The 26825-nt window shown below is 33.8% G+C and overlaps 1 protein-coding gene across 6 annotated transcripts; it reads right to left on the bottom strand.

Moving 5' to 3' along the window:
- Positions 1-10964: 10964 nt before the first annotated feature.
- On the bottom strand, positions 10965-26464 carry LOC130630466 (RNA-binding protein RO60-like). Of its 6 annotated transcripts, XM_057443975.1 has the most exons (9): positions 26132-26464; positions 25240-25319; positions 23369-23467; positions 21279-21708; positions 18903-19968; positions 17528-17692; positions 15971-16087; positions 15212-15469; positions 10965-13058 (listed from the first exon to the last, which is right to left on the bottom strand). In XM_057443975.1, the coding sequence occupies exons 4-9, from the start codon at positions 21302-21304 to the stop codon at positions 12693-12695; spliced, it is 1998 nt and encodes a 665-aa protein (XP_057299958.1). In that variant the 5' UTR covers positions 21305-21708; positions 23369-23467; positions 25240-25319; positions 26132-26464; the 3' UTR covers positions 10965-12692. The 6 variants fall into 6 exon arrangements, with proteins under 6 accessions (XP_057299958.1, XP_057299956.1, XP_057299961.1 ...); XM_057443973.1 differs by lacking the exon at positions 25240-25319; XM_057443978.1 differs by lacking the exon at positions 21279-21708 and having other exon boundaries at positions 26132-26463.
- Positions 26465-26825: the final 361 nt, after the last annotated feature.

Here is a 26825-nt window from a genome sequence, read left to right as displayed (position 1 = left end):
CATACTAACTGGTGTTGTGCATTCACTATTTTCCTCATGAATTTTTATTGTTATTGCAGATGTTTGTATTTTTCAGATTATATATTTTAATATGATTATATTTCAATATGATCTATTCAGTGGTCAGTCTGGGGCAAACTGACAGGAAGAAAGGAAAAATCTAATGCCCCAATTGGATGAGGAAGCAGGAGGGGAGGACGGAAATAAATTCTAGAACCAAATAAAAAAGAGACGTCAAAGACGTTGAATAAAACTAAATACGTACTGTTTGGGTTGTTTCTTTCATGCAATAAAGAACAAACAGCACTTTTCACTTTATCGAAGCGAACCATTCGCACTGCTCCAAACAGAAGCCAATTTCGTTTCAGACCTTTCGCGGGGTTACCCACGGTCGACGAAAAATGAAAAATTGGATGATAGCGTTTTTAAGAGACGTGTAGACTAAACCATACTGTGTAACCACAGATGGAAAAAACGGTTGATGAAATCACACCATACACTATAAATAAACATGGCAACAACGGCCAAGAATAGCAACGTCGATATGATACTAATCTTGATTTTGAAGGTGAATTTACTGCGTCTGTGATTACGTCACTTACATGTTTTTTAATTGTTTATCATGAGCCCATAGAGAAATTTAAACGAGTTAACTAAGTTGTTCTCATGAACAACTTAGTTAACTCGTTTAAATTTGTCCTTTGTCGTTTAATTAATCTCATGATTAATTAAACGACAAAGGACGTTAAAGGACGTTAATTACCAAATATTGCAATGTATTCTTAAAACAAGTCAAGTAATAACAAAACACTCATCAATATCTCAAGCTGTTCTGGATTACTTTATTTTAATCTAGTTGTTTAAAAACGTTCTGTGTGCAGTTTTCAGTAAATGACCCTAGTAACACACTGGTAAAAAGGATTACAATTCTAAACATGAATTTTCATTGTTGAAAAAAGGCTTAAAAATCGGTACGGAAGTTGCATATCGGGGAGAAAGGATTAAAAATCCCTACAGGAATTACACATCGGGAAAAAAGGCTTACAAATCGGTTCAACCGGTGCGTACCAGTTTAACTGGTGCGTACGGTGTGCAAGTGTAATCGGTTTTAAAAATCAATTGAATTTTTTAATCAAACATTTTATTAGGACCTTTTAAGCTAGTCCTGGCGTGAAAGAACCAAATATTTTAAATTTATACCAGTGATAAATGCTACTGCTAGTTTTTAAGCTGAAAATTATTTCAGATTGAAAGACTTTACCTTTCTCATTAATGCCAAAAATGAACAGAATATAAAATTAATATTCTTTAGGACGGAAATAAGTTATAGCTACGCTGGAGGAAATGTGAAAGAGAAATTGTCTGAGGAAAATGAGCTATTCTAAATTTTAGAACTGGTAGAAAAGGGGCAACATTATTAGCACCGGTGTCAAATTAGGGTTGTCGGTAAGGTTGTTTTTTTTTTTACAAAATAAGTTACGAAAGATTATTTTCAGATTATATATCCATATTTTTTTTCTGTTATAACACACTTGTCACGATTTTATAGCTAAAATACTATTATCTTTCACTAAAAATATTCAACCTCAACAATTCCTCTTAAAATCAAGATTCAAATTAATCCTGCCGAATATTGTTTAAGTCTACGCGCATGCGAATTTGTACGAAAAGAAATGACATAATTATTAAAGAAAAGCGTTAATATCAATAAAGATGGCGCATTATGTAGAAATATAAGACAATCTTCATTATGCTACACTGCACGAGCTTTAACTTTTGATAGCATTTTCGTTTTAAATTAAAATTTTCAGACAAGCTTGGTGAACCATGGAGCCATGATAAGGTGTGTGGAAATCTTTTTATTGGGAATATTTTTCTTTTAACAGCGTTCGATGCAGCAGGGGATGTTACCAAAGAATCTTTTGAAAAAAACATGAATAAACCAAAAAACTCCGCACACCGTTTTAACAGGGTTAACCCAAGGTTCTTTTAAAAACAGAAGGTGATGAAAAATAACGAGATTGTAAAAATTTGGAGCTCGTAGAAGCCAATTTTTTCTTTTTTATGATACATTTTAAATAGAAATTTCTGCTGACTCAGCAATTTTGGTGTTAAGTTAAAATCATTTTATTATGTATTAAGCCCTATATTTTTAGCAAATAGTAAAAAAAAAACAATGTGTAAATAATTCAGCTATTTGGACAGCTATAAAAGGGTTACTGTCACCTTAATTTATTGATATGACAAAGTATTCAACTCATTTAAAAAAGCCAGCTGGTTCGGTTTTGCCTATTATTAAATTGAAACAGTGTATCAGAATAAAAATAGTGTGAAAAATAAAATCAAGGATAATGCTGCGGTGTTGTAACGTGTAATGAAATACGCAAAGGGAATACAGTATACTCTCTAATTAGCGGACACCATCGGTGTATGACCAATGTGACCATTAATTGGAAGTGTCCGCCTTTTGGAAAGTTTTAGATTTTATGCCGAAAATTAGAAAATAAAGCCGATTTTTGTATCACAAAGGAAAATAACAAATGATAATACAATACTAACATAATGATAACAAATCAATCTTTAGAGATCTTTTAAGTCTTTTAAAAAATTTTTAACAAATGATGAATAAATGATCAAAGATTTTATTTTAAGAAGTCTTTAAGGTGATAAAGTTGTTGATAAAAAAAATTGATGAGATTAAAAGCAAGCTGGACACAAAAGTTGTAAAATGTTTGAAATAAATGTCAGAAGAACTATTCATTTTTGTATATTTTGTTTTGTCGTTTTTGATTTTGTTGGACTGTCCGCTAATTGGAGAGAGAAAAAGCCATATTTGTCATTTTGGTGCAAAAAATATTGTCCGCTAATTAGAGTATCCACTGATTAAGTGTCCGCTTTTTAGAAAAGTTTTAGAAAGTTTTTTTATGAGACTTTGACTACAAAAGGGCGGGTGTATGACTAAAGTGTCCGCTAATCAGAGATGTCCGCCTTTTAGAGTGTCCCTTAATTGGAGAGAATACTGTAAAAGCTTTTTTCAAATTTTGTGTTTTCAACGGCTTGTTGTCAGTTTATTCATCAGCGTCACATTTTTGAATTTTATGATAGTAACCATATTTGTTTTGATTTTATTTCACGTTGTCATTTTCGCTTAATTTTTCGTAACCAAATCCTGGCGCGTTTTTTCATACGACGGGCTTTCATGAAAAGTTATTGACAACGTCATTCTAGATAGCCCCCGTTCTTCTTTCATATAGTCCCTAAGAGTTAAAAGATTTAGAAAACTCGTTCGACCTTTTAATTTCACTACCGAAATCAGTAATTTCGTAAAAGAAAAACGTGATTCATGTTCTCTCAAAATGATTTCCACCTATATTTGATGGGGTAGAATGGGTAAGCACAATATTGTTTTAAAACGTCTGCATTTCGAAATTATTAGGCGACCTGATCCTGTTTGTCAAACTTTGTTTGACAAACAGGATCAGGTCGCACAATGCTACTTTTTCATATGTGCAGATGAGGTAAGTAGCCTTTGAAATTAGTCGCATTTTTCAACATGTCTCCTTTGCATTATAATACAAGTCAAAGCCAATGATGGTGCCGACATTTGAGCAAAATGACCACGGTGACGTCAGCAAAAATTAGCACGGTTGGATAGAAGTAGAAATCTGATGAAATAACCTATGTCCTAAGTTTGTTGTAAACGTTGGAAAGTTTTAATTGCGAGCACCTAGTATAGATATGGTCTACATAACAAATTATGGGGACGTGCTTCGGAATTTGCCAACTTGTGTCAACATATTTTGCCAGGTTAGATTATATTTTTTTGTTTGGTACAAATTGAATTTTTTTTCTATCTTCTGCTTGCAAGCCAAGAATATAGCTGGCAGACGAAAATTCTGACAAGGACATATATGCACTGTTTACTTTACACACAAACAAAAAATTTTCTCACGGAAGCAGCGGACACACTAAGCTGTTTAACTGCTTTTGTTTTCGAGTGGATATACATTTTGCTCTATAGACAACAATACCTTGTTTCGATATTATTCCTAAACACTCCATACATGATTCTGCAAAGATGGAACTTCTATTTTTCACAATCTATTGTTTCCTGGGTAGGAGATTTTAATATTATATTTTTCACTTATTTGAAATATTACCTTTTGTTTTTAACGATGTATTCGTAATATTTCATTTATTCATTTGCGTTTTTTACTCACAACCAGCGCGGGTAGTGTGACTTTGAAACCTCAGTAAGTAATATATTTCATCCTGGCTGAATGTGTCTCTTGATACGCAGGATCATTTTTAACGATCTTCATAATATAAACCTGCTAAGAAAATAAAATAGCTAATTTCTGCTGTATTAGTATTATTGAAATTGTTTACCAAGGATAGCCTCTTCAGTTCCTAATGGTACTGCTATTAACGAAGGTCCTGCAAAGGGGGTCTTACTGCATTCCATGCTTCCATTTAAACTAGAAAAGTCGTGCAAGCACAGCAATCGCTCAACTAGACAACCACCTAAGATTTTAATCCTATTTTCATGCTGAACGCTAAGCAGAAAGCATAAATTCACACTTTTATAGTCTCTGGCATGACTCGGCCGGGGTTTGAACCCAAGACCCACTCACTGGAAGCGACGGCTCTACCACTAGGCTACTAAACTTGCTTATCTATCACAACAGAGACGCTCAGCATTAATGCTTAGATCCGTATAGACACGAAACTTGTAACTAGTGTTGCCCAGACCTTTAAGTAACAAGTTATTTAAAAATAAAATTTTGCTAATGACGACATTAAATTAGCTAAAGTGATATAGAATTAGATTAAATTTAAGGTTTGTAATATATATTTGTAAAATTTTACATTTGCTTTGTATTTAGTTACAAATAAACAAAAATGTATCAATATCTACCAAGAAGTCCTCTAAAGCCCCCAAAACACAGTAACAAAGTTTTCCTGAAAAATTTTAATTAACTCGAAAATTTGATTATCATGGTAACACATCCGCATATTTTTTTAAAAAGAATTTTCCAAAATATTAAATTAAGTAAAAGTTAAGAAAAGTAACAAAATGTCAAGGTGTAATAATAATCAGTAAAGAGTTATAAACAGAAGTTGAACCCAGGACGGGCAAGACTTATCTGCGTCAGAACAAGACCGAAATACCAAAATACAATCTGCTAGCCATAATTCCTGATCACTCCACTTTGGTATATCAAAATGAAGGTCCATATGAGAGAAAATTGAATTAACCTGCCCAACACTCTCAACATAAAAATCGCGTCTACCGAAGAATGATTGTAGTGATAAAAGACGTAGACATTTCGTGTTTCTGCCAACAATTTTTGTGGTAGAAGAGTGAAGGTTTTCGCTTGCCAAAGCGTATATTTGAGTACCTTATCAGACTTTTTGTAAAAAAATAACCTATCTCTTCTTAGGTGTACAAAGCTTTGTCTCAATGGCGGTACATGCACCAAGTTAGCTTTTCAAGAAGATTGTTTATGTCCACCTCTCTACACGGGAAAGTCTTGTGAACACAAAGAAGAGTTTTGCGGTCATCCAAATCCTTGCAAGAACGTAGGTTATTGTGATCATGTAACAGAAAAATGTCATTGCGTAACACCGTTTGCAGGTAAATAGAAGACGAAAATTGAACATTTCTTTGCACATTTTACTACCTCTTTACCTCCAAATGCAACAAATATAAACAGTTTTTTGTATTATATCCAATAATTTTGTCTTCTCACCATGCATATCAATTTTTTTAAATCTGTTTTCCTTTATTTTCTTCAACAACATCACTAGACCAAATGTTTTCCAAGATGTATACTGTAAAAGCTTACCTCCCGCGAAAAAACAAGTTGATTTCATATAAAAATGAGGTGTTCTTCTAAGGGTTTATCAAGGTATATGGTGATGTAAACATGTTCTTACTTATCCAGTTAAATATTTTATACTTACATGAACATTACTTCGTTATGATAAATATCATTCCAACCACCAATCGTATTGAGTATCTCATCGATGATGTCATAATTCAGCGTAATTAGCTAAAATTTCTAGACTTATATCTCCAAAATCAATAAAGATTCATTGAGAACTTTTAAAGCTCTTTTATATGAACCCAACTTGTTTTTTTGCAGAAAGTAAGCCATAACAATATAGCTCCAGCAATGTAAACCTTATTCTGACAATAACAAATCAAGTCTCTAAATTATATATATTCAAAATGACTTTGTGTAGTTTTATTTCGGAAAACTTGCAGAGACAATTTTATCACTGAATAAGGCTGAGCAATATGCTGAGCATATGTTTGAAATAAAATTTCGTTACTAAGCTTGAATATTTTATAAAGCATTATGCTCATAAAAAGAAAATAAAGTCCTAGTGCATTTGAAGCTCTCATTTGAACAACAGAATCCGTGCAAACACGATATAACTTAACCACACAACCGCCTAAAACATCAATCCTATACTAACGCTAAACGTTAAGCAGAAAGGATCAATTCACATCTTTATAGCACCTAGTACGACTCAGTAGAGATGAGATCCTACTCCTGTGCTGGAATTGGACGCCCTATAGCAAGGCTAGTAGATAAAATAGTTTGCGTTTGCAATGCGTTCTCAACCAAGACTGGCACGAGTACATCAAAAATAATGCACACGCAAGTAAAACCATAGAAGTTGATAGGCACGAGAAATACTTATACGGGTGATTATTTAACATGTCACATCCGTTTGCTAATTCTCAACAGGGAATGTTTCAGCCTGATTGGACCACGGATCATGACGGGTGAGTATAATTGATATAAATCGTTATGAAGAAGGACTACTTTGCGCATCATGACATACTCCCATAACATCATAACAAAATCTATGTTTTTCCTTTTTTCCTAAACAGGGACAGTAGCAGCTTAGGGGTAGAAAGGGGAAACGGCCTCCGACATTCTTGTCCATCATTTGTGCAGAGGATGTGTTTTTACCTAATTTTAATATTTTATGTTAAACAAAAAGGTGATATAGAACATTAGGAGTGTTGTCAAAAACATTACAACTAAACGAACTAAAACACAACAGAGGCCAACGTAGCACCATCTGTAGTTACAAAGACGTTTTTAGGCTTTTGTAATAACATAGGAAAACACACACACATCCTTCTGATGTGTGTGTGTTTTCATGTAAATTTCTGTTCAGTCTCTTCTACTATCACACCGGATAAATTTAACCCTGTGCAATTTTACCTTAAGTTTTGTGGCCAATTTTAAACTAAAGCAGGATCCATATAGCACACAAAGTAACATGTTCCTAAATTGTTTCTCCTATAAGCAAAACGTAAGTATACTGTAATTAACTGATTGTGTTTTTAGCAAAAGCATATCTCAGCCTGATTTGGAATTTTGATATACTTAAAAAAAAGAAATTTAGGGAGTGACGGGGCTAATGCTGGATAGGTAACTGTCATTATAAATCTTTTATCTACGACCTCTGTTTCTTTTATAGTACGATACTGCAAAAAGGTGAATTGTATTCCTGCATGCAAGGAAAATTTAGAATGTGTGATATCAAAGAATGGAACATCATCAGCGTGTATTCTTGTGGAGCCTTTTGGTGGCACGTGAAGTGAAGGGGACATGCCAGTTCCAAGAATTTTCGCAGTTGTATTTGTTTTATTTATTAATTTCTTTATATAAACGATATAAATGATTATTGTGGAAAGTTTATCATTTCTTGAACATGATAGTTTAGTGGGCGACGGTTTGAGAGATTCTTCTTCCATCATCGGGCAAAATAAAACGATGTTGAACATCTCTATAATAATAGCCGTATCCGTCTGTCTGTCTATTAAAAAGGGTTACCGATAATCCTTTGATCTTTCTGCGATTTTTACAAACCAGGTGGTTGTTTAATAGCTTTTTATTTTCATTTGTTTTTTTGTATGTTCTAAATTGTTAAGATAAATAAATTGTCACGTTTTTAGTCACGTACAGATCTTAAACGCACCAGTTTTAGGATTTTTGGCTAGGAACGAAGATTTTGGAGGCTAGCTAGCTAGAACCTTACTTATTACTACTCTGTTATGGTATAACAGCTTTTTATCCTACCCACCATTTATTTTTGTGTTGAAACTGTAGCCATTTAGCTAGCTCCAATCTTTGGTTAAAAAGTGAGAGTATAAAAATGCAGTTTGGCTTCAACAATATTCTTAAACAAAAAGTGCTAAATGCAGTTGGCTAGGTAGCTACATCTTTTATTATTTTTTCCTGGAAACCTTTTGTGAAAATAAAATGACTGACAGATTATTTTAGCTGAACCGGTAATGACAGGCTGTTCCCTGTGTTTTCATTAAAACCGAAGTTGCAATGAATTATTTTTGGAAAGGGGTATTACGCCTATACGCCTGTCCAACACGGTTTAACTGTAATAAGCGCTTATCCCAGTGTCACGATAAATTCTTTAACTTTCACAAAAACTTATTCCGCAAAATAAAATAATATTGACTGATTGTTTTTGCTATGATGGGGTACCGACTGTTGTTTGTAAACTGTGTTTTTATTTCAGCTATCGTTGCGGGGAATATTTTTTGAAAAATATGTTACAGTCGCAAGACTATAATGGTGTATGCGCTTCACTTAATTTACGACATACTGTATACCTGTACTAAAGCGCTCCACCTGATCGTGTGGCACAGTTTACGGCTCTTATTAAGCGCTCCACAGAGTCTTCAACGTCAGGTCACACCTTGACTTTGGCTTACCCCGGCGTTTCTACACCAGGGTAAGCCAAACGTGAGACGCGCTTTAGTGATATAAAAAGGATGGGCGGACCCATGGATTTTTCCACGGGCCATCGACTAGTCTATATGATAATGCCCGTATACGTCTGTCTGTCTGTCTGTCTGTCTGTCTGTCTGTCTGTCTGTTTGTCTGTCTGTCTGTCTGTCTGTCTGTCTGTCTGTCTGTCTGTCTGTCTGTCTGGATGTCTGTCTGTCACGCAAAATGGTAGCTTAGCTGCGACGGGCGAACCCGTGGATTTTTCACGGGCTAACAACTAGTGTATTTATATAATTGCAGAGGATTAAAATTCATAACAATTAACCAATCAGGAACAAGTTGTTAATTATAGTCATTAACGACAAATAAAATTTTCGGACCTAGATAAAAATTAGGACTTCTTCTGTAGGGCTGGTAACCAAATCCCAGGAAGTCGATACGAGATGCTGTTGATGTGTTTGTCACGTTCTACACTATAACGGTTTCCTTTATCTTCCTAGCATTTCTTCTGGATTCTCTGTCAATGACTTTCTTCTCATGCAAATTAAACTGATGAATTTTACTCCACCTGTGGTCCACAATTTCATTTTACTTCACATCTTCGTTTGTTATTGCGCGCATATGTTCTCCATACTAATGATGAAAAAAAAGTAGGACCGGATTTTGAAAAAAAAAACAAAAAAAAAAACAGAAATATGCAGGGCATATATAATAACTAAGATAATAAGTAAGAATGTATATCACATTGTTTTACAAGATAACATTGTGATTTCCACAGACAACACGTTTTTTAGAATACTGTTGCTAGGGGTTTAGTCTGAGATTTCGCTCAAATAATGTTTAGCAACTAGTCACACTGAACCTTGGGAAAATTAGGCAAGTCAGATTTGAATCTCCAAGATCTTAAAAGCAACCTGTAAAATAGATCTTTAAAAGAGCGAAAAATCTTTTAATTAAAAAAAAGAGATGATAAAATTAGAGCGCAAGAAGCTAGTGTAGACTTTCGTAAAATTTAAACGTAAGGTACCATGCAACACTAATAAGATAAAAAAAATAACAATCTCTATCACCAGTCATTATTTTCAGTATCACTTTACTTTATTTACCTGTTTTTCACCCCAAAACTGCTATTACTATTGTCCCAAAATTTCAGTCGTTATTGCGTGTCTAACAAAAAGGATTAATTGGCTTATGCGTGGTACTGCTTTAACTTCCTCACAAGCAACTTCTCAGTAGTTTTAGAGGTCAAGCAGGACAGGTCAAGCATCCTACGCTTTTTGTCGTCTAAGACTTGGGGGGGGGGGTCTGTTTGACTAGGCATAACTTTTGTAGGGCACGTACGTTAGTGCTTAAATTTGTGACTTCTCCAAAATTTTATTGGGGTTTGTTGTGAAAAAAACATTTCGAAAATTTTTACACTTCCCGGAGAGTATTATTTAAAAAGTGCTAACTTAAATTTTTTTTAACTTTTTCCTGACAAACACAATAGAAAAAAGAGGAACAATTTTGTTTTGAAATCTTGCTAATTTCACCTGGTTGACCACTTATTTCGCCTGGTTGACCACCTATTTAGCCTGGTTAAACTAATTTAGCCTGGTTGACCACTTATTTCGCCTGGCTAACCATTATTTCGCTTAGTTCACCAAAACTCGCCTTGTTTATCAGTTGATTCCGTGACCAACCACGTGACCCACGACTACCAGTACGTATATACAATATAGAAATTTTTCAGAACAAAATTGTTGATATCCACATGATCAAAACTAGCCTAAAAACCCTTCCAATTGGAGTTAAACATGGGCGTAATTTGAAGCATGAAGATGATCATTTTGTCAATGAGATTTTCCGCTTTCTCAAGACGCATCCAGTGGATTTGAAAAATATAAAGTTAACGCTTATTGCCTTAGAATGGCGAACAAGCAACGAATTCAATGAAAAAAACATACCAGATCATAAAAAAGGATGTCGTGGTTGTTATATTTTTAACTACATGTAGATTACTGCCGGTCAACCTTAACCCTGTCGGCCAAATTCCACTATCGTATTCTGTTTTTCGCCCAGTTAACGTGATTTTGCCCACAAATAGAGAACTTAATTATTACAGGCGTCCGTAACGCACATGTGTTATGGATCTGACAGTCAGACTGGTATCCTGGAACTTTTATTTATATCCTAATTTCTGAGCTATAGAAAAACAGGAAATTCAAATATTCTTTTCAGTGACATAATTTACAATACTCTATTTTAGCTATAATCATGGACGAAATGAAACACCATAAAAATTATTGACAGTATGTCAAAAATTTCTATCACTTGACCGTTACACTCTCCTCCCTTTACCAATATCAAACTTAGATGTTGCAAATTATTTCGACCAAAACGACATCTTTCCAACAACTCGAGACAACATTAAAGTAAGGCAAGGGGGAATTTTAGCAGGTGTTTCATTAATTTTGTCCGCGATTGTAGATTAAATTTGTTATTAAAAACAAAAACAATAGTGAACAATACCATCTAAAAAAATCCAAAGGAAACCTTCGTTGTTAATGTTACTTGCACAGCAAATGTACATCCAGCATACATACAAACAACTCCTGGAATATCGGTTAATATGGACTTTTTGAAGAAGGAAGTCAACTAAAGGTAAAACATCTCGTTATTACGATTCTACGATTTAAGAGGTTGGTCGATGGCTGTCAACAGGAGTGAATTACCGTACATGTGTAATTATACGTGAAAACTATGGCAATTTAAATTATCTATAAATCAATTAAAGTCAGTTCTGTAAACTAACAGTCAATTTAAAAAACTAAAACCGAGACAGACAGACAGACAGACAGACAGACAGACAGACAGACAGACAGACAGACAGTTCGTGTAAAGATTTTGAAAAAACTAAAAATGCTTTTATCATAATCCTACCTATAAATTCTATTATAATTTATTATGGATTTAAATAACACTCATCGTAAAAAAATTACAACAACAAAAAAATTTGCATCAAATCTTAATTAAACATTTTGGCTCAATGTTGCGTAATATTCTCTCTTTCGCAGGTTAAACTGCTACTTACTTGTTACCTACTTGTGGGTTTTTTCTGATCAGGTCGGCTCGTGCGGTAATCGAAATCGAACTCCTGTCCTAATCGGAATCCTCGCAAAAACACACACATGACTTTTAGAGCAAACCTTTCTGATAATCCCTATTGCTGTTATTCCTTCTTCTTTTTCATTTCCTCACTTCAGACTGGTAATTGCGTACTAATTGCTTAGTTTTCAGGAAAATCTGAGCCTCCTATTCCTTATAATAAAAAACATGTACAATGACAACCGAACAACAATTGTAGCAATATGTAAAGGTTTTGCGTTAAGAGCAGTTGATATGCGCACGCATTACTGTAGGTAGAAAATATAAACAAAAGATCACAGTAGTCAAGTCCAATAAAAAAATCGCTTAAAATTGGCGAACTTTTTTTTAAATAAAGAAGAATATAGCTGAAAAATTATTTCCAATGTCTTTTGGATCTTGCCTTTCCAATTTTCATAAATTTGACTAATAAAAATTTACCCAAAATGACCCTGCATATTTCCTACAAGAATGCACGCGCGGATGCAAAAATCCGCAAACCCTTTTGTGAACATCTAAAGACAGTAGCAAATTCAATGTGTTAAAATTGAATGAATGCAATTTTATTAATTCATAAAAAACCTTAAACCTAGTGAGATTTGCGAAGGTGTGACTTTGAATATCTATCGATAATGATCGAACGGGTTTACTTATTTTACTAACTGGTTATGGCTTTTATCATTCAGCTACTCATTTTGTTCCTCACAGTACAGGGAGGTTAGAAACTCTTTTTCTGCACTTTTTGTTTCTCAAACGTGTGTAAAAAGGTTCTTTGGACTACTAACTTTGTTAATCGTCACCCTCGCTATCTTCTTCGTCATTTTCCACCGCCCGACAGCAAGGACAGTCATCCTTCTTCGATAAGCTGACAAACTCGCGAATTGTTGTGAGCATGTTTTGATCGAATCCGCACACGTGGAGAACAAAAGGATCATCAGCTTGAACGATTGTTTCATCGTTACTGCTCATTGCGCAGACAATTAGTTTTGCATCAGGATTTTCCATGGTGCTTCGATACTTTTGCAGCATATCTGTGGCGTCTCCCTTGAGACCTTTGCAAGCAGTAAAAAAGATAAACACATCCACCTCTATTCTCTTGTCCCTGGCGTTCTGGATAACAACAGTCGGGTCGATTTCCCCGCCCAAATTATTAGACTATAAAAACACAAAAAACGAAGGTATGGTTAAGTAAACTTGAATATCATCGTCGTTAGCCCGGCAGATCGCCCGTCTCTATAAAATTGCCGTATTCTGTCTGTCCTCAATAAAAAAATCATTAAAATAAAAAAATAATTATTTTATACGGATATTAAGTAGATATTGACATTAAATCTAAGCATTGTTGGTGAAAACTGGTAATTTTTGGCCGGGTTTGGATAATCTTAAAATATTCTTTTATATTCTTCTAAGCAAATAGGTATTAAGCAACGTTTTTATCAAAATAATTTTTTAGTGACTCAAGCACTGCGTGAAAAGTTAAGTTGCATGTAAAAGATACGTGTGAACAGTTGCATAAACTGGAAGCGATTTTAATACTTAAAGGGATTAGTCACAATTTCCGCCTCTTTATACAATGACAAACAAATGGGACGGGAATTACATTATTTTACTGGAACTTAAGTTCAACTCATGGTTATTAATTTTCAAGGTTATTTTAATAAGTGCGTTTTTCCATACAATTAATTACAGAAAATTGGAAAGTAGATTTTTTTACAAATACCTTAAGGAAATTTTAGCGGGAATATTTTTTTTTTCAAATTTAGTTGAAACTATTTCAGACGCTTAATTCTAGAAAAAAGTTTTCGTGATTTTTTTTGCATGATTCGCAAAATTTATACTGCAACGTACTGAATACTAAGCTATTCACTGAAGAAAATCGTTTCTGCTAGGCGTGTTAACCCACGGCTTTTGCGGTTTCCATTAGACCGCTAAAATTTGCAAGTCAAGAAACGGCAAATATTAAATGCCGCAAAAAATTGAAAAATATTTAATTGTCAGAAATTAATTTCTGCGAAAAGCACTTTTTAGCTCACACTTTTTAGCTCGCAAAAATAAATTCTTGCGAAAAAGTAATTGTTTCACGAAAAAGCAATTGTTGAATTTCCGCGCCCGAAGGCGTAGGAAATTCTTTAAAACCGTCGTTTTTTTATTTTGGGGCATTTTTTGAGAAAAAAATCGATCCTGGGATTACACGTTCCTCCGTCACAGATGTAAACTTCGTACCTAAGCTCCCTAACTACTGGGAACTCATCCAAATGACGTTTCAGGACAAAATTTGTTTTCGACAAAATTTGGCACAGTTAACAAAAAACGTATGCTGAACATAATGGTGACATAATAATTTTGATTTTTTGCCACCTTAAATGTCATTTTAGGACAAAATTGGTCCAAAAATTAAAACTACTTCATTTTCAACAAAAATTGGCAAAGTTAACAAAAAAAGTATGCTGAACATAATGGTGACATCGAAATTTTGATTTTTGTCACCTAAATGCCATTTTAGGTCAAAATTGATCCAAAAATTAAAACCACTTCATTTTTGGCTAAATCTGGCACAGTTAACAAATAAAGTATGCTGAAAATGATGTTGACATAAAAATTTTGGTTCTTTGCCACCTTAAATGTCATTTTAGGCCAAAATTGGTCCAAAAATTAAAACCACTTCATTTTCGGCTAAATCTGGCACAGTTAACAAATAAAGTATGCTGAAAACGATGATGGTACAAAAGTTTGATTTTTTGTCACCTAAATGTCATTTTAGGCCAAAATTTAACCAAAAATTAAAACTGCTTTATTTTCGACAAAAATTGGCACAGTTAATAAAAAAAGTATGCTGAAAATGATGGTCGCAGCAAAATTTTGATTTTTTGTCAACTAAATGCCGTTTAAGACCATAAACGTTTCAATCGCAAGACTTTCAACCATGAATGATAGGCTGTATTTTTTGTTAGCAATTTATTTTAAAATGTGAGTTTATTATGACACGTTTCGTTTTGTTTGCGTTTGTTGTAAGATATAATGTCACTTGTGTGCTTTATCTTCAGAGGTTCATGCACCAAACCTCCTCGAATGTTTGGCACAATAACACAACGAATTAGCAGGTTTTCATCAAATATTTTGGTAGCGAGCGGAAATTCTTAGAGCCCCCAGGGCTTCTTGTTTCACTTGCAAAAATTAAATTCCGCGAAAAACAACTTTCTTGACTCGCAGAAATTAATCCTCGCAAAAATTAGTTTCATTAACGGTGTGTTATGAACAAATTCCTCGCAAGCTATTCTTTGCGCGTATAAATCTTCACACTCACTAACCTTTGCGTACTCCTCAATCTGTGTCACAGTTTCAGAAATGGTTTCAGCAACCGGCACATTATCCGCTAAATCCTCACCAAATGCCACCACTTGGCAACGGGGTTCCATTTTACGCATCACCAGCGTCAAAGCAGCCGCTGCAGTGACTGGCGAGATGACGTCACAATGATAACACTCGCTTTCCTTCATTATCGTACTGCAGTCAATCGCCAGATAAAATTTTTTGTTGGTTGGACTATCAAGAAATAGTTGTCCACTCTATTAAAGAAAAAAGTGTTAAAAAAGTGGACACGCATTTCAAGTGGCGAAGTATTAAAACAAAGAAAGGATGTTATTATTCCATATACATTGAAATTCCTTGATATTTCCTGGACTTACGGGATTATAAACAAATGACAGAAACTCGAACACACACCAAAAATCAACAATCAACACAAAAGTAAGAGATATTTAACAACAGAGAACAGTCTAAATTACATTTGATATTTTTAATTTGAACTGATAACGTAACGTTAAAAGACGATATTTGTATCAATAAAGTTTCTAATGTTGATGAGATTGATAGGAAGAATTGTCTTGCGAAGAAGAATGCACAAATATCAAGAACAAACGAGTAGCGAATTATAAAAATTTAAAGAATACGTTATCTATGTTTGAAGCACAATGTCGAGGTGAAATAAAACTTAACTGGAATGTTGCTACAACAGTGTAAGTGGCTTTTATGTTTGATGATGAATTGAAAAAACAAAATAAACATACGTCAAAACTCTGATGAAATGCTTCATCTAACGCTCCAGAAATTTCTGGGTTTGGATTCCACTTTAATTTTGATTGATCACTCTCACCCTTCTGGTAAGTGTGTAAAGCTATTAAGATCTAAATAGAATTCATGTCACTACAGCTAAAATAAAATTGTGTAGATTTCATATGCCTTTGCCATTTTTTAATCCATGAAGACTTCTGTTGAAGTAGCCTCATGTACATTCTAAATAAGTACATGTGATTGATTCTCTTTCATTCAAATCTCATATAGAAAAAATAAAACTCGAATTAGGGAGAGGGTCGAGTTATAGAATAGAAAGTTGAGTGTTCTAAAAACATATGTTGAATAAAAACGAAAAAACAACGAATTTTCCATTTATATTATCAGCGTCTGTCTCAGTCATGCTAACATTGCTAATCCTGCCTTCTTTCCACTTCCCGTAAGCCTTGTTAGGGACACATTGATAAACAGACAAATATATCAAGACATTTAAAAGTAAAGTAAAAGCGGTTTATGGTAAAACTTAGACATAGGCAGATTCGACTTACGGAAAGGGAGATAATACCCAAAATTCCCAATAAAAACCTGATGGAGCGTGGCCTTGTGGTTATGGAGTTCGCTTCGTAATAACAAGGTCCGTGGTTCGGTTCACAGCGCAGGCATCTTTAGCAAGTGGCTTCACTACAGCTACGGGTCAACCATGCCATGTGAGGGAAATTGGGTAGGTAATGCCGGTGTATACTTAATGTATACATTCCGAACACAGGACCCATATTGATAACAGTGTTTCCGAACAGTGAAGTTGCTATATCCTGTATAAATACCCGGAATAATAATGATATTTTATTTCAAAAGCGTGGGCTTATCCGCAGATAGGCTTGTGTGGACTCAAAAAAAGCGTCAGCGACACAAGGACAAATAGAAATGCCTTGAAAGACAACAGAAACAGGACAAAAGGGAGAAAACTGTATTAAATATTAAACAATTAACATTATTCAGTCCAGAGGACGTGGATTATTTTTAAAGGACAACGATGGATAGGATAGTCTTCTTCGTAGAGATTCTTTTTCTTTTTTTTTTGCCATCACTACGGCCAACTAAGTGAAATTCACTTCCAGGTTTTGACTATCTGTAATCATCAAGACTTCTTGAGACTTAAATTGTAATTCCGTGTATTTGTTACCTATATGGTGCCGAGATTAGTAAAAAGGGAGTTAAAAAAATAAATTGTGCGAGAATAAATTAGTCGTGTATAAATAATTTTAATTTTTTTTTTAGGTATTAGCGGAAGTGAACTTAAACGCGGAAGGACTTACACGCAGGTCAACTTAAACTCGGGCGGGGCTTACACGCAGGTCAACTTAAACTCGGGCGGGGCTTATACGTAAGTCAACTTAAACGCGGGTGGGTTATACGCGAAATTTTACAGCAAGTTTCTTGAAGAATTTTCACAATGTATTTAAATTCGTTTGAATTACAGAGATATTGCATTGCAGAGAAGCGAACGAGCAATAAAATATTAAATAAAAATAAGAAATCGGAAAACATCTTACTGACAACGGATGTATTCTCGCCCTCCTTAAGATTTCAGGATCACGCAGTGCTGAAGTGACGCGATTTACATTTTCCTGATCATCGAATAATTTTAGTTCAGTCATTTTTCCCAGGTTGCGTATCATACACCCCAAAGCCATATTTGGTAGTAGACGCTTCCATACCTTAACAGACAAAAAATACGTGATACTACTGGAATTTAATATTTTGTAGAAGCACAAGACATGTAATTCTCGTTCATATCCAACACATTCTTAGACGCTGTATCCACGGTCAAACTATACGTGATACTACTGGAATTTAACATTTTGTAGAAGCACAAGACATGTAATTCTCGTTCATATCCAACACATTCTTAGACGCTGTATCCACGGTCAAACTAACCAATCAGGACTACGTAATTAAGTGAAGGAAAAGGAAAGACATATAGAATAGTTACGTTCTAAATACACGTTTCCCGAATTACATGTTTTTAAAAATTTTGGAATTTTGATGTTTTGACCTTAACATCATTTTCAGCATCAGTAAATTGGTGTGTGTAAAAATTTTTAACTTAATCCGACATGGGAAAGTGCTGTTTCGGTGGCATCATTGTTAGAGTCAAAGCCTTCTTAATTTTCGACTTGTACTAATAAGCCTCATCTTCGAAGGTTAATTACTACAAAATTAAAAAAACTGTTGTAGTAGGTTGTTTGTTTGATGTATGAATATGAAAATTTCACGATGCATCAATTTTCAAGTGAGGATTTCGAAAATTACATTCATTTTCTTTAAAAAAAGCTGAGAAAGAGCTGCGGCACATCAAATAAATTCGGAAAAGGCGTATTAAACATAAAATTTGAGGCAAATAATTATTGCTAAAAAGATTGCTTTTTAATCATACACACACTAGTCGTTAGCCCGTGGAAAATCCACGGGTTCGCCCGTCCTTTTTATACCGAATTGCGTGCTTCTCGCTATTGCGCAGCTAAGCTACCATTTTGCGTGACAGACGGACGGACGGACGGACAGACGTATACGGGCATTATAATATAGATGAATATGGAAAATATACAATGTTGACTCTAGAATATACATCAGATCACCCTAACCCTCAGAAAAGGAGACAAAAAAAGAGACGAAAGAAAGAGACAAAAAAAGAGACAAAAAAGAGACAAAAAAAAGAAACAAAAAAATAGAGACAAAAAAATAGAAACAAAAATAGACAAAAAAAGAGACGAAAAAAGGAACAAAAAAAAGAGACAAAAAATAGAGACAAAAAAATAGAGACAAAAAATAGACAAAAAAGAGACGAAAAAAGAGACAAAAAAAGAGACAAAAAAAGAGACAAAAAAGAGAGACAAAAAAAGAGACAAAAAATATATATATATATACCTCAGGATACTGGAAAAATTTAGTTGGAACATGCTCTTTGCAAATTCCAAATGATTTCCGCTGAATTTCTTCAGAATTGTTTCTACGATTCATTTGACCATACAGATAACAGACGTTCTCCCATTCCTCTTCACAACAAAGTTTTCCATATTTCTCAATTAGACTGCAAAGGGTGTCTATGTTTGCAGTATCGTCATCAGGAGTCAGTGCTTTGATTCTTTCCAAGACGTCGATCAAATCAATTACCCTACCTACTGTCTCATTCACAGGTGAGGTTGACATTCTACTCTTCAATGAAATGTACTTTTTATGGTGATAACCATATCTGCTATAGGTCAACACCAACTCTTTCCCTTCTATTAAATTAGAAAATTTCAAATGAGTAAATAAAAGGATGTCTTCATGCGACCAGTTATGACGTCTTTTGTATTTCGTTACCAAGTACAACAATCGTAGAGCATTTTTGTTGGCGTCTGTGTAAAACGACGCAATTCCTTTCTTCCTTTTTGCTCCCCAGCCTGTTGATTTTTTACAAAAAATCTTTGTTTCTTGTGACCCTGCATCAGATGATGAACTTGCTGAAACAACGGCAGAATCTGAAAATTGCCGTCTTCTTTTTGTGACTCTTTTTAATCTTCTTGAAATGAAGTTGTCTGAACGCCTTCTGCGGGCTTCCACAAGCTGCTGTTGAATGCTTACAAATTGAAACAGGTGCGTTGGAATTCTACATACTTTATTCAGCTTTGCATAAGCTTGTTTCATCACATCTCCTCCTCTAAAACAAGAGCAGCAAGCCAATGCAAAAATCAGTGCTCCGACTTTGGGCACTCTTTCACAATATTCCATGATGACATTAATAACAACTTCACCGTGCCCTTCTCTCAATAGAGAATTCAAGTGACCATCTACTCGACCATGCAGAATGGGCCCATCACCTTGCTCAAGGTCTCTGATTGAATTAACATCAATTCCAGTTACAAGAAAACGCTTGAAAGTTAACAGTTTGCAATGCCTAACCACAGGTGCTTCTGCCATGGTTCTTCTCAACAAATTCTTTTTATTAACCCTATGCAAAAAAAAACGTCTTCAATATTCATGCTAATTTTTGCACAATGCACGTGTGGTAAGATTTTGCAGTTCTTAATATTTGTGGACCAATAGTTAAAAATAATTTATCATGTGTTTTCCCATACATTTTATTTCTCAGGCAGAAAACAAAAGAACAGATGAGGGCTATTTTAGGATGAACTAATCATTCCAAAAGATTGTTTTGTTTTTCTGAGGTTTCAACTTTTGTACTTATAAGCTATTTCATAATTACCTAGCACCCAAATTCGCCATTTTTTACCACCCAACCACCCCTTAACAAATCTAGTACCACCTAACCTCCTTGTTACGTAATATTTCGAATCTAAGACCTCATCTATTCATTTCTTAAAGTACCAAAAACCTACATGTAATATATAATAAGCCAAGCTAATGCTTATAATATAAGCACTAGCTTGTAGATGTATATAACAGGGTCATTAATTTAACACAAAAGATGATATTTTTGGTACTTTTGTGTAAGTTCAGAGGCAAGAAAGATGCAGATCATACACAAAAATATCTAAAAATATAAAAATGTGTGGCATAACTCTTCATAATTTTAATCTCCTTTTTTCACAGCTTTTTTTGGCTACTTAAAGGAGTGGTCCCATGAAAAATCAAAAAAAATAATTTCATCTTATTTTATCTAAAATGTTTTATTTATTATCATAACAAAAAATTTATTTCAACAAAACTTCTTTTTTGCTCTTATTCGGCCCTATTTTACAATCCTGTTTAAATAGCTGTGACGTCATAGTTGGCGAATGGATTTTTTGTGTGCTAAGAAATTTAGCAAATAGAATGATATTGTAGAGAATCATAAATCGCAATTTCATAATTAGAAATATTTTTTTTAATTTTCTTTTCTATAATTATAATCACATATTATATATTATATATTTTTTTGTTTATTCTTCCGAATAAGGGACATAGACACCATCCTCTTCAGCAGGGAAAACTTGTCTTATTTTCTACACGATAAACAACGGTATAACTCGATGACTGCATTTTCCAAGTCGTTGGAAAACGAACTAAGTGAATTGCTTGTAAGCAGCAAACGGAAAAAAATTTTGTTTGTAGGTGTGGCTTGCAAAAATTCCCCTCTTGTTCTTTAAGATAACTTATACGAGGCAAAGTTGCTTGAAATCCTCGTTCTCTGTTATACATTTTAATCCTAAAAAAACAACGGATATTTGTACGATACATATTATTATTATTTCATACTTTAACAATACTTTTTATGTAGCCTAATCATATTTAAAAAAAATTATGTTGAAGCACATATACCTTCTAATTGTTTGTCTGTATTGCATCCACTTCCGTTGAACAAAGACAATCAATCTCCCTAGTTTCAGTCTCTCAGTTATTGCACTTGCACCATTCGTTTCTGCCAACACGAAAACTTTTCCAATGTTTTACTAAAAATATCGTTTCTCTCTCAGTTTGAATGTTTTTATTATCACAGCGGGCTCGAATTGAAAAAGTTGAAGCCCGTGAATTTAAAAAGCTCATCAAAGGTTTCCATCTTATCATCTCATCATCTCCAAAATTGTTTTCTTCTTCCATAATATCATACTCTAAATCTTCATCGCTGTTCGACATCTTGCTTTCTTCTGGGTTCATATATGTGATAATCTGAGTATCAAGCTTTTCTTTCTCTCTATGTCTCTCTTTCCCTCGAAACTAACATCGCCAATTATGACGTCACAGCAAAAGGCTTTTTAAAAAAAAGACAATCATTGCGCATTGATTTAAAGATCAATAAATAATTTTTTTGAAAAACGAATTAAAACTTTATACTAATTGAATAGTGGAGAATCCAAAGAACGAATAAAATTTTTTTTTAAAAATTTCATGGGACCACTCCTTTAAGTGTATTACAATATCAGGGCTCAAATTGAGTTTAAACTTAATTTTCAAAAAAAAATGAAAATCCAGTAAGCCAAAACATTTATGAACTTTTTCTTAAGTAGTTAAAAGGACACTTTTTTGGTACATGTTTTTTATAAGCATTTTGGTTATAACCATACCGGAACTTATGGAAATAATTTATGCAATAAAAAGGTATGTGACAAACATTTAAAATGACTTCTTTCCCTTATAAAAATAGGATTGTGAAAATAAGAAACCATATTTCTGGAAAAGCATATTTTTGAACTTGGAACAAAAGTTTGTTAGGCGTAGTTCACCGTGTTTTAAAATTTTCAAGTGCTTTAAAAAACAACAAAAACAGTACTAAACAGATACTGAAAAAAAATCGTTGCAAATTAACAAAAATTGACTGATTCACGAGAATTAGTCTTTGCCAAATGCTCTTTTTTGAAGTCGCAAAAAGTCTTTGCTTACTTATTTTATTTTATTTTTATTTATTTTAATTATTTTATTTTTATTTTATTAAGCGAATATTTATACTGGATTCATGCATTTTAAGTGTATCAATAAAGGCAAGCCTTTAATACTGTAACCCAATTCCATTTTAACGTCCCTCTGTTATTATTATTCTCCCAAAATTTAATGAACTATGTTTAATGTTTGAAAGGGAATGTTAAGAGATTTATGGATTCTTTGAGCATGGTCCTTTACACAAAAAGAATGGGAAGGTACAATACTGTTTTTGCATTGGTGCTTCAGTTTTAATGTATATACAAAAGGTTTTTTCATTTTCTTGTCTGAAAAATTTCTATCTGTCTTAAATCTGTTTTTTTTTTAAATTTGTTGTTATTGTTGTTAACAAAATATGAGAAATATCAGGGTTTTTAGGAAGTGTAATGGTAATGCATGTTGGAACCCTGTCAAGACACATTACCATTTTTAAGAATTATCACAGAAGGTGAATTTTACACGGATTAAAATAATTTCGAAAACATTCCCTCTCTTTTCAAGCATGACATTTCTGACTACAACTACACCCTCACAAATCTTTCTAAGTGGCAGATGTAAGTGAAAACCTTTTTATCATTTGACTTATACCAATTAAACTTTTATTTATTGATGTAATATCAAAATTCACTTATTGCAAAATAAAAAAAAGTAGCCCACTATCTTTCCAATGTAAGCACTCCTTATCTATCATTTTGTAATAGAGATGCAAACTATAAAGAGGTTGTAACTCTTTTTATGCATCTCTTATACAAAACTTTTAAATGGGTTTGAAATTTGTTATATTGAGAGTGTATATACAGATGCTATTAGTAAGTTAATGAAGAACTTTGTTGTGGTAAATAAAAGACTTTCCAAAAAGAATACAGAAAATAAAGTAGATTAAATAAAATTGGTTAAAAAGATATTTTTCTTTCCCCGAAGTTTGATGGGTATGGTTGTATATCATTTTCACAGATTTTATAGAACATGGAATTTTAAAAATATTCTGTACTAACCATGAAGACAACAGAACCAGCAATTTTTCTTTTGTGAACCGTGAACTGAACCACCAATGTAGGTGTTGCAAACCAGCAGTCAAGTTACACTTGAAATACCTATTAAGAATGTAAAGTATACTAAAATTTATTTCTTCATAAGGATACATTTTTGTCACATTAAACTCACACATAAAAAAAACTCATCATTGCAGAGTACAGTTCTATTGCTGTAGATAGGACAAAAGTTACAAAAACATTTATATATAGTAATAGCTGAAAATATATACAAGCATGAAATGAAAGTAGAACACATTCATAATATAAGCAACAACAAAGCCAAGGTAATAACACATCTCTATATAATATTAATAAGCGTGTACAAAATATATATATACATAGCATAACTCACAATGTAAAATATGTGAAAATATGTCATGCAAGGTGTGATGCTAAAAGTCATTGGGCAGAAAACCAGTGAGCAAGGGGCATGTGAAGGTAGAGAAACATACTATCAGATTTCCAGTCCCCCAATAAGGATATGACATCCAGGGGAACACCTGCCTCTAAAGCAAAGGTAGCACCCCCACGGCGAAATGAGTGGGTACCATATAGGGAAGAAGAACACCCTAACTTTGTCAACACTTTTTTCATAAAGGACATGAAAGTCCGATATGTCAATACAGTGTTGGGTAGCATTGAGGTTTTGTATCAACAAAAGGCTTGAGCATCAGCCAGAACAACTGGAGTGAGAGAAAAAGCATGCAAAATAGCCTGAACTGGACAAAGAGGAGAAGAAGGAATAGCTACCAGTGGAACAGTAATTGTGCGCTAAAGTTTTTTTCGAATCTAAAAATTAAATATCAGAACATTGAGTTTTTATTGAAAGTTTCACTATAATGACCACCTAATTTTGCTGTCATCAGCATGGTCATTCTTTTCAAATGCATGGGCTCTGTTATAAGGCTGTTAAAAAAATAATTTCATGAGGAGTTGCAGTTTAGCTGGAATGATACATGGCTAGACACATAAATATCAAGGGATATACCCTGTCTATTTTTCCACAACGGCCATAGCTTAGATGGAGAGTCCTAGAGTATCCAATGCTTATTGTGAGCTATGCAGACCCAATTAAGGTCATCACTCTGACAGAAAACTCTATGTAACATGCAACAGTGTGACATCTCTACTATTTCTGGGGTAAGCTATGGTAAGATTCACTCGTCAATATTAAATCAAGAGGAATCGAACCCCGGTCTCACGCATAAAGTGTGTAAGATATAACCATGAACTACTTGGCATATATGTTGTTGCAGAAAGAAGTAAATAAGTATTATTTGGTGAATAAAATTTATAGACTTATTTATACACTTCATATATATTGGCTTAATATAAATAAACAACAACATAACAGTTGAATACCTGTAGACTAAACTAAACTAGGAGTAGATCTTCTGGTTAATTTTTATAGTTCTACTTAACACAACTAGAGAAATTTGAGGTCATTTTTGGTGAAAGATAAGGGCAAAATATTATGGCTTGACTCTGTACTCCCCCGATATTATTTTTTAAAAACTTTATTATTTTTAGTTCACTCCTGGTGGTGAAATTAATGTGAACATGCACAGTAAACGCTTCTGTCTTATATATAATTAAACATAGTGTGTCACACAAGTTTAAATATAAAGTGTATGGCAGAGGTCTAATATAAGAAGATGGTAAATATGATAGAGTGTGAAAATAAAAGACAAATTTTAGCTGGGGTGAAAATATGTAAAACTTACCATTTACTGTGCAGTAAGAAAAGTTTTGTAGACCAGGGACAGCAACACGGTTGTTAATTTAATAGACATACAGTATTAGTTATTATTTTAAGTTAAATAATACATTACCTAATCTTTCCTCCTCAAGTGTAGTTGCGGTGGCTGGCTGCGCTCAGACTTTTTATAAACACCTTCAGTATTATTCACTTCTAAGAATTTTGAATCTCATGGGTCACACATGCGTAGTTTAATTTGTTTAATTTTAACTACTATCAAGGGCCGAGAAAGTGTGTACCGGCATTCAGCGAAACTACTTTCACTTCTAAGAATTTGATTGTTATGAGTCACACGTACCTAGTTTGATTTGTTGAATTTTAATTAGAATTGAGAATCAGGAAAGTGTGTACCGGCATCCATCAAAGGCATAAAGCCGCGAGGGAAAAACCACAGGTGTAAACAAAAAAGAGGAGCGGCGGAGCGATAAAAGTGTTATTTTTCCAAATGCTACTTGTAAAAAAAAAATGTCTAAGTTTTTAATGTCATTTAATCTTAGGGGCTGTTTATATGAGCCTGGTTGGCAGGCTGGCCCGTTTACCGAGATCTGGCTTGTTCCTCATTTTCCTCATATTTTAACTCATCTGGTTTATATGGTCAAACGGGCTGGCTCGGTAGGCGAGATCTCGTTTCTCAGAGACGAGACCGGTAGGCGGGATGACGGGATGAACATTTTCTCATATAAACAGTAACAAATCGGGCTAGCCCGCCTAGGAGAGATGGCTTATTATGCTCAACTAATAAAATCTTTTGTTATGAAAAGTATTTCTTTTGTTCTATATTATTTAATGTTTTCATTGTTCAGAGCCAGCCCTCCGAACCGAAGTAGTTTTTTCTTATAAACACAAGTTAAAGTTAAAGTTAAAAGGCAAGTGAGCCAGCCCGCCTTCATATAAACAACCCCTTAGAAGCCTTGGTGTAGAAAAGAAATGTATAGATAAAGCAAACAAAAACTTCATATTTTTACCTTTATTTGTCACATCGCACTCAGCGACATCTATGAAGTCTTCTATCTTGTCATTTCAAGAAAGAAAGTTCACTGCAAAATTACATTTTCAAATTTTTTACCGCTTTTTATTAGGTTTAAATACTGTATATTAATTCGATCTTTGTACTTCCCTCGGTGTACTCTACAACACAAAAACTGTGATTTCCTACCTGTAACAAAGTGAAAGTACAAAAATGAATATGTTTGTACTTTCCCTATTTACGTGGCTTTTCCCAAACAATATTTAATAAAAGTTTTGTTTTGTTTTTTTACTGACGTAAAAATTTTTAACAATCCTAGCAACAGATTATTCCTTTCGTTTTAACCTTGGAGGAAGTCTTACCACGAATAAACAATTATGATTAATAATCAAGTTCGCCCCAGTCCTTTCTTATACGAGGTTGAATGATTTTTCGTTATTGGCCAACCTTGTCCCCAGTATTTTCAGGCCATTCAAATTTAAAAAGCCTAGTAGTTCTGGGGACGAGGTTGGTTATTGACTTGATTTTTTGAGTAACAATAAAAAAACACACGTTGGACACTGAAAGAATACTGACGGATCAAATCTCGTTTTTAGGTCTTCCTTTTTTACATTATTGTAGCTATTATATCAAAAGATGCATAGTACTAGGATTGCTACCCAAAGCATTATTGTGTTGATATTTCACCACAG

The sequence above is a fragment of the Hydractinia symbiolongicarpus genome, chromosome 2 (assembly GCF_029227915.1).
Source record: "Hydractinia symbiolongicarpus strain clone_291-10 chromosome 2, HSymV2.1, whole genome shotgun sequence".
In the NCBI taxonomy this organism is placed as follows: Eukaryota; Metazoa; Cnidaria; class Hydrozoa; order Anthoathecata; family Hydractiniidae; genus Hydractinia; species Hydractinia symbiolongicarpus.
Note: the sequence above shows the minus strand (reverse complement) of the source record. Positions and strands in the feature narration are given on the sequence as shown.

Coding starts and splice junctions, on each gene's coding strand:
- LOC130630466 (XM_057443975.1), bottom strand. CDS start 21,304: ATGCAATACAGACAAACAATTAGAAG. Junction 19,969..21,278: donor TACAGACAAACAATTAGAAG/GTATATGTGCTT, acceptor TTTTTTGCATAG/GGTTAATAAAAAGAATTTGT. Junction 17,693..18,902: donor AATTTTTCCAGTATCCTGAG/GTATATATATAT, acceptor TTGTCTGTTAAG/GTATGGAAGCGTCTACTACC.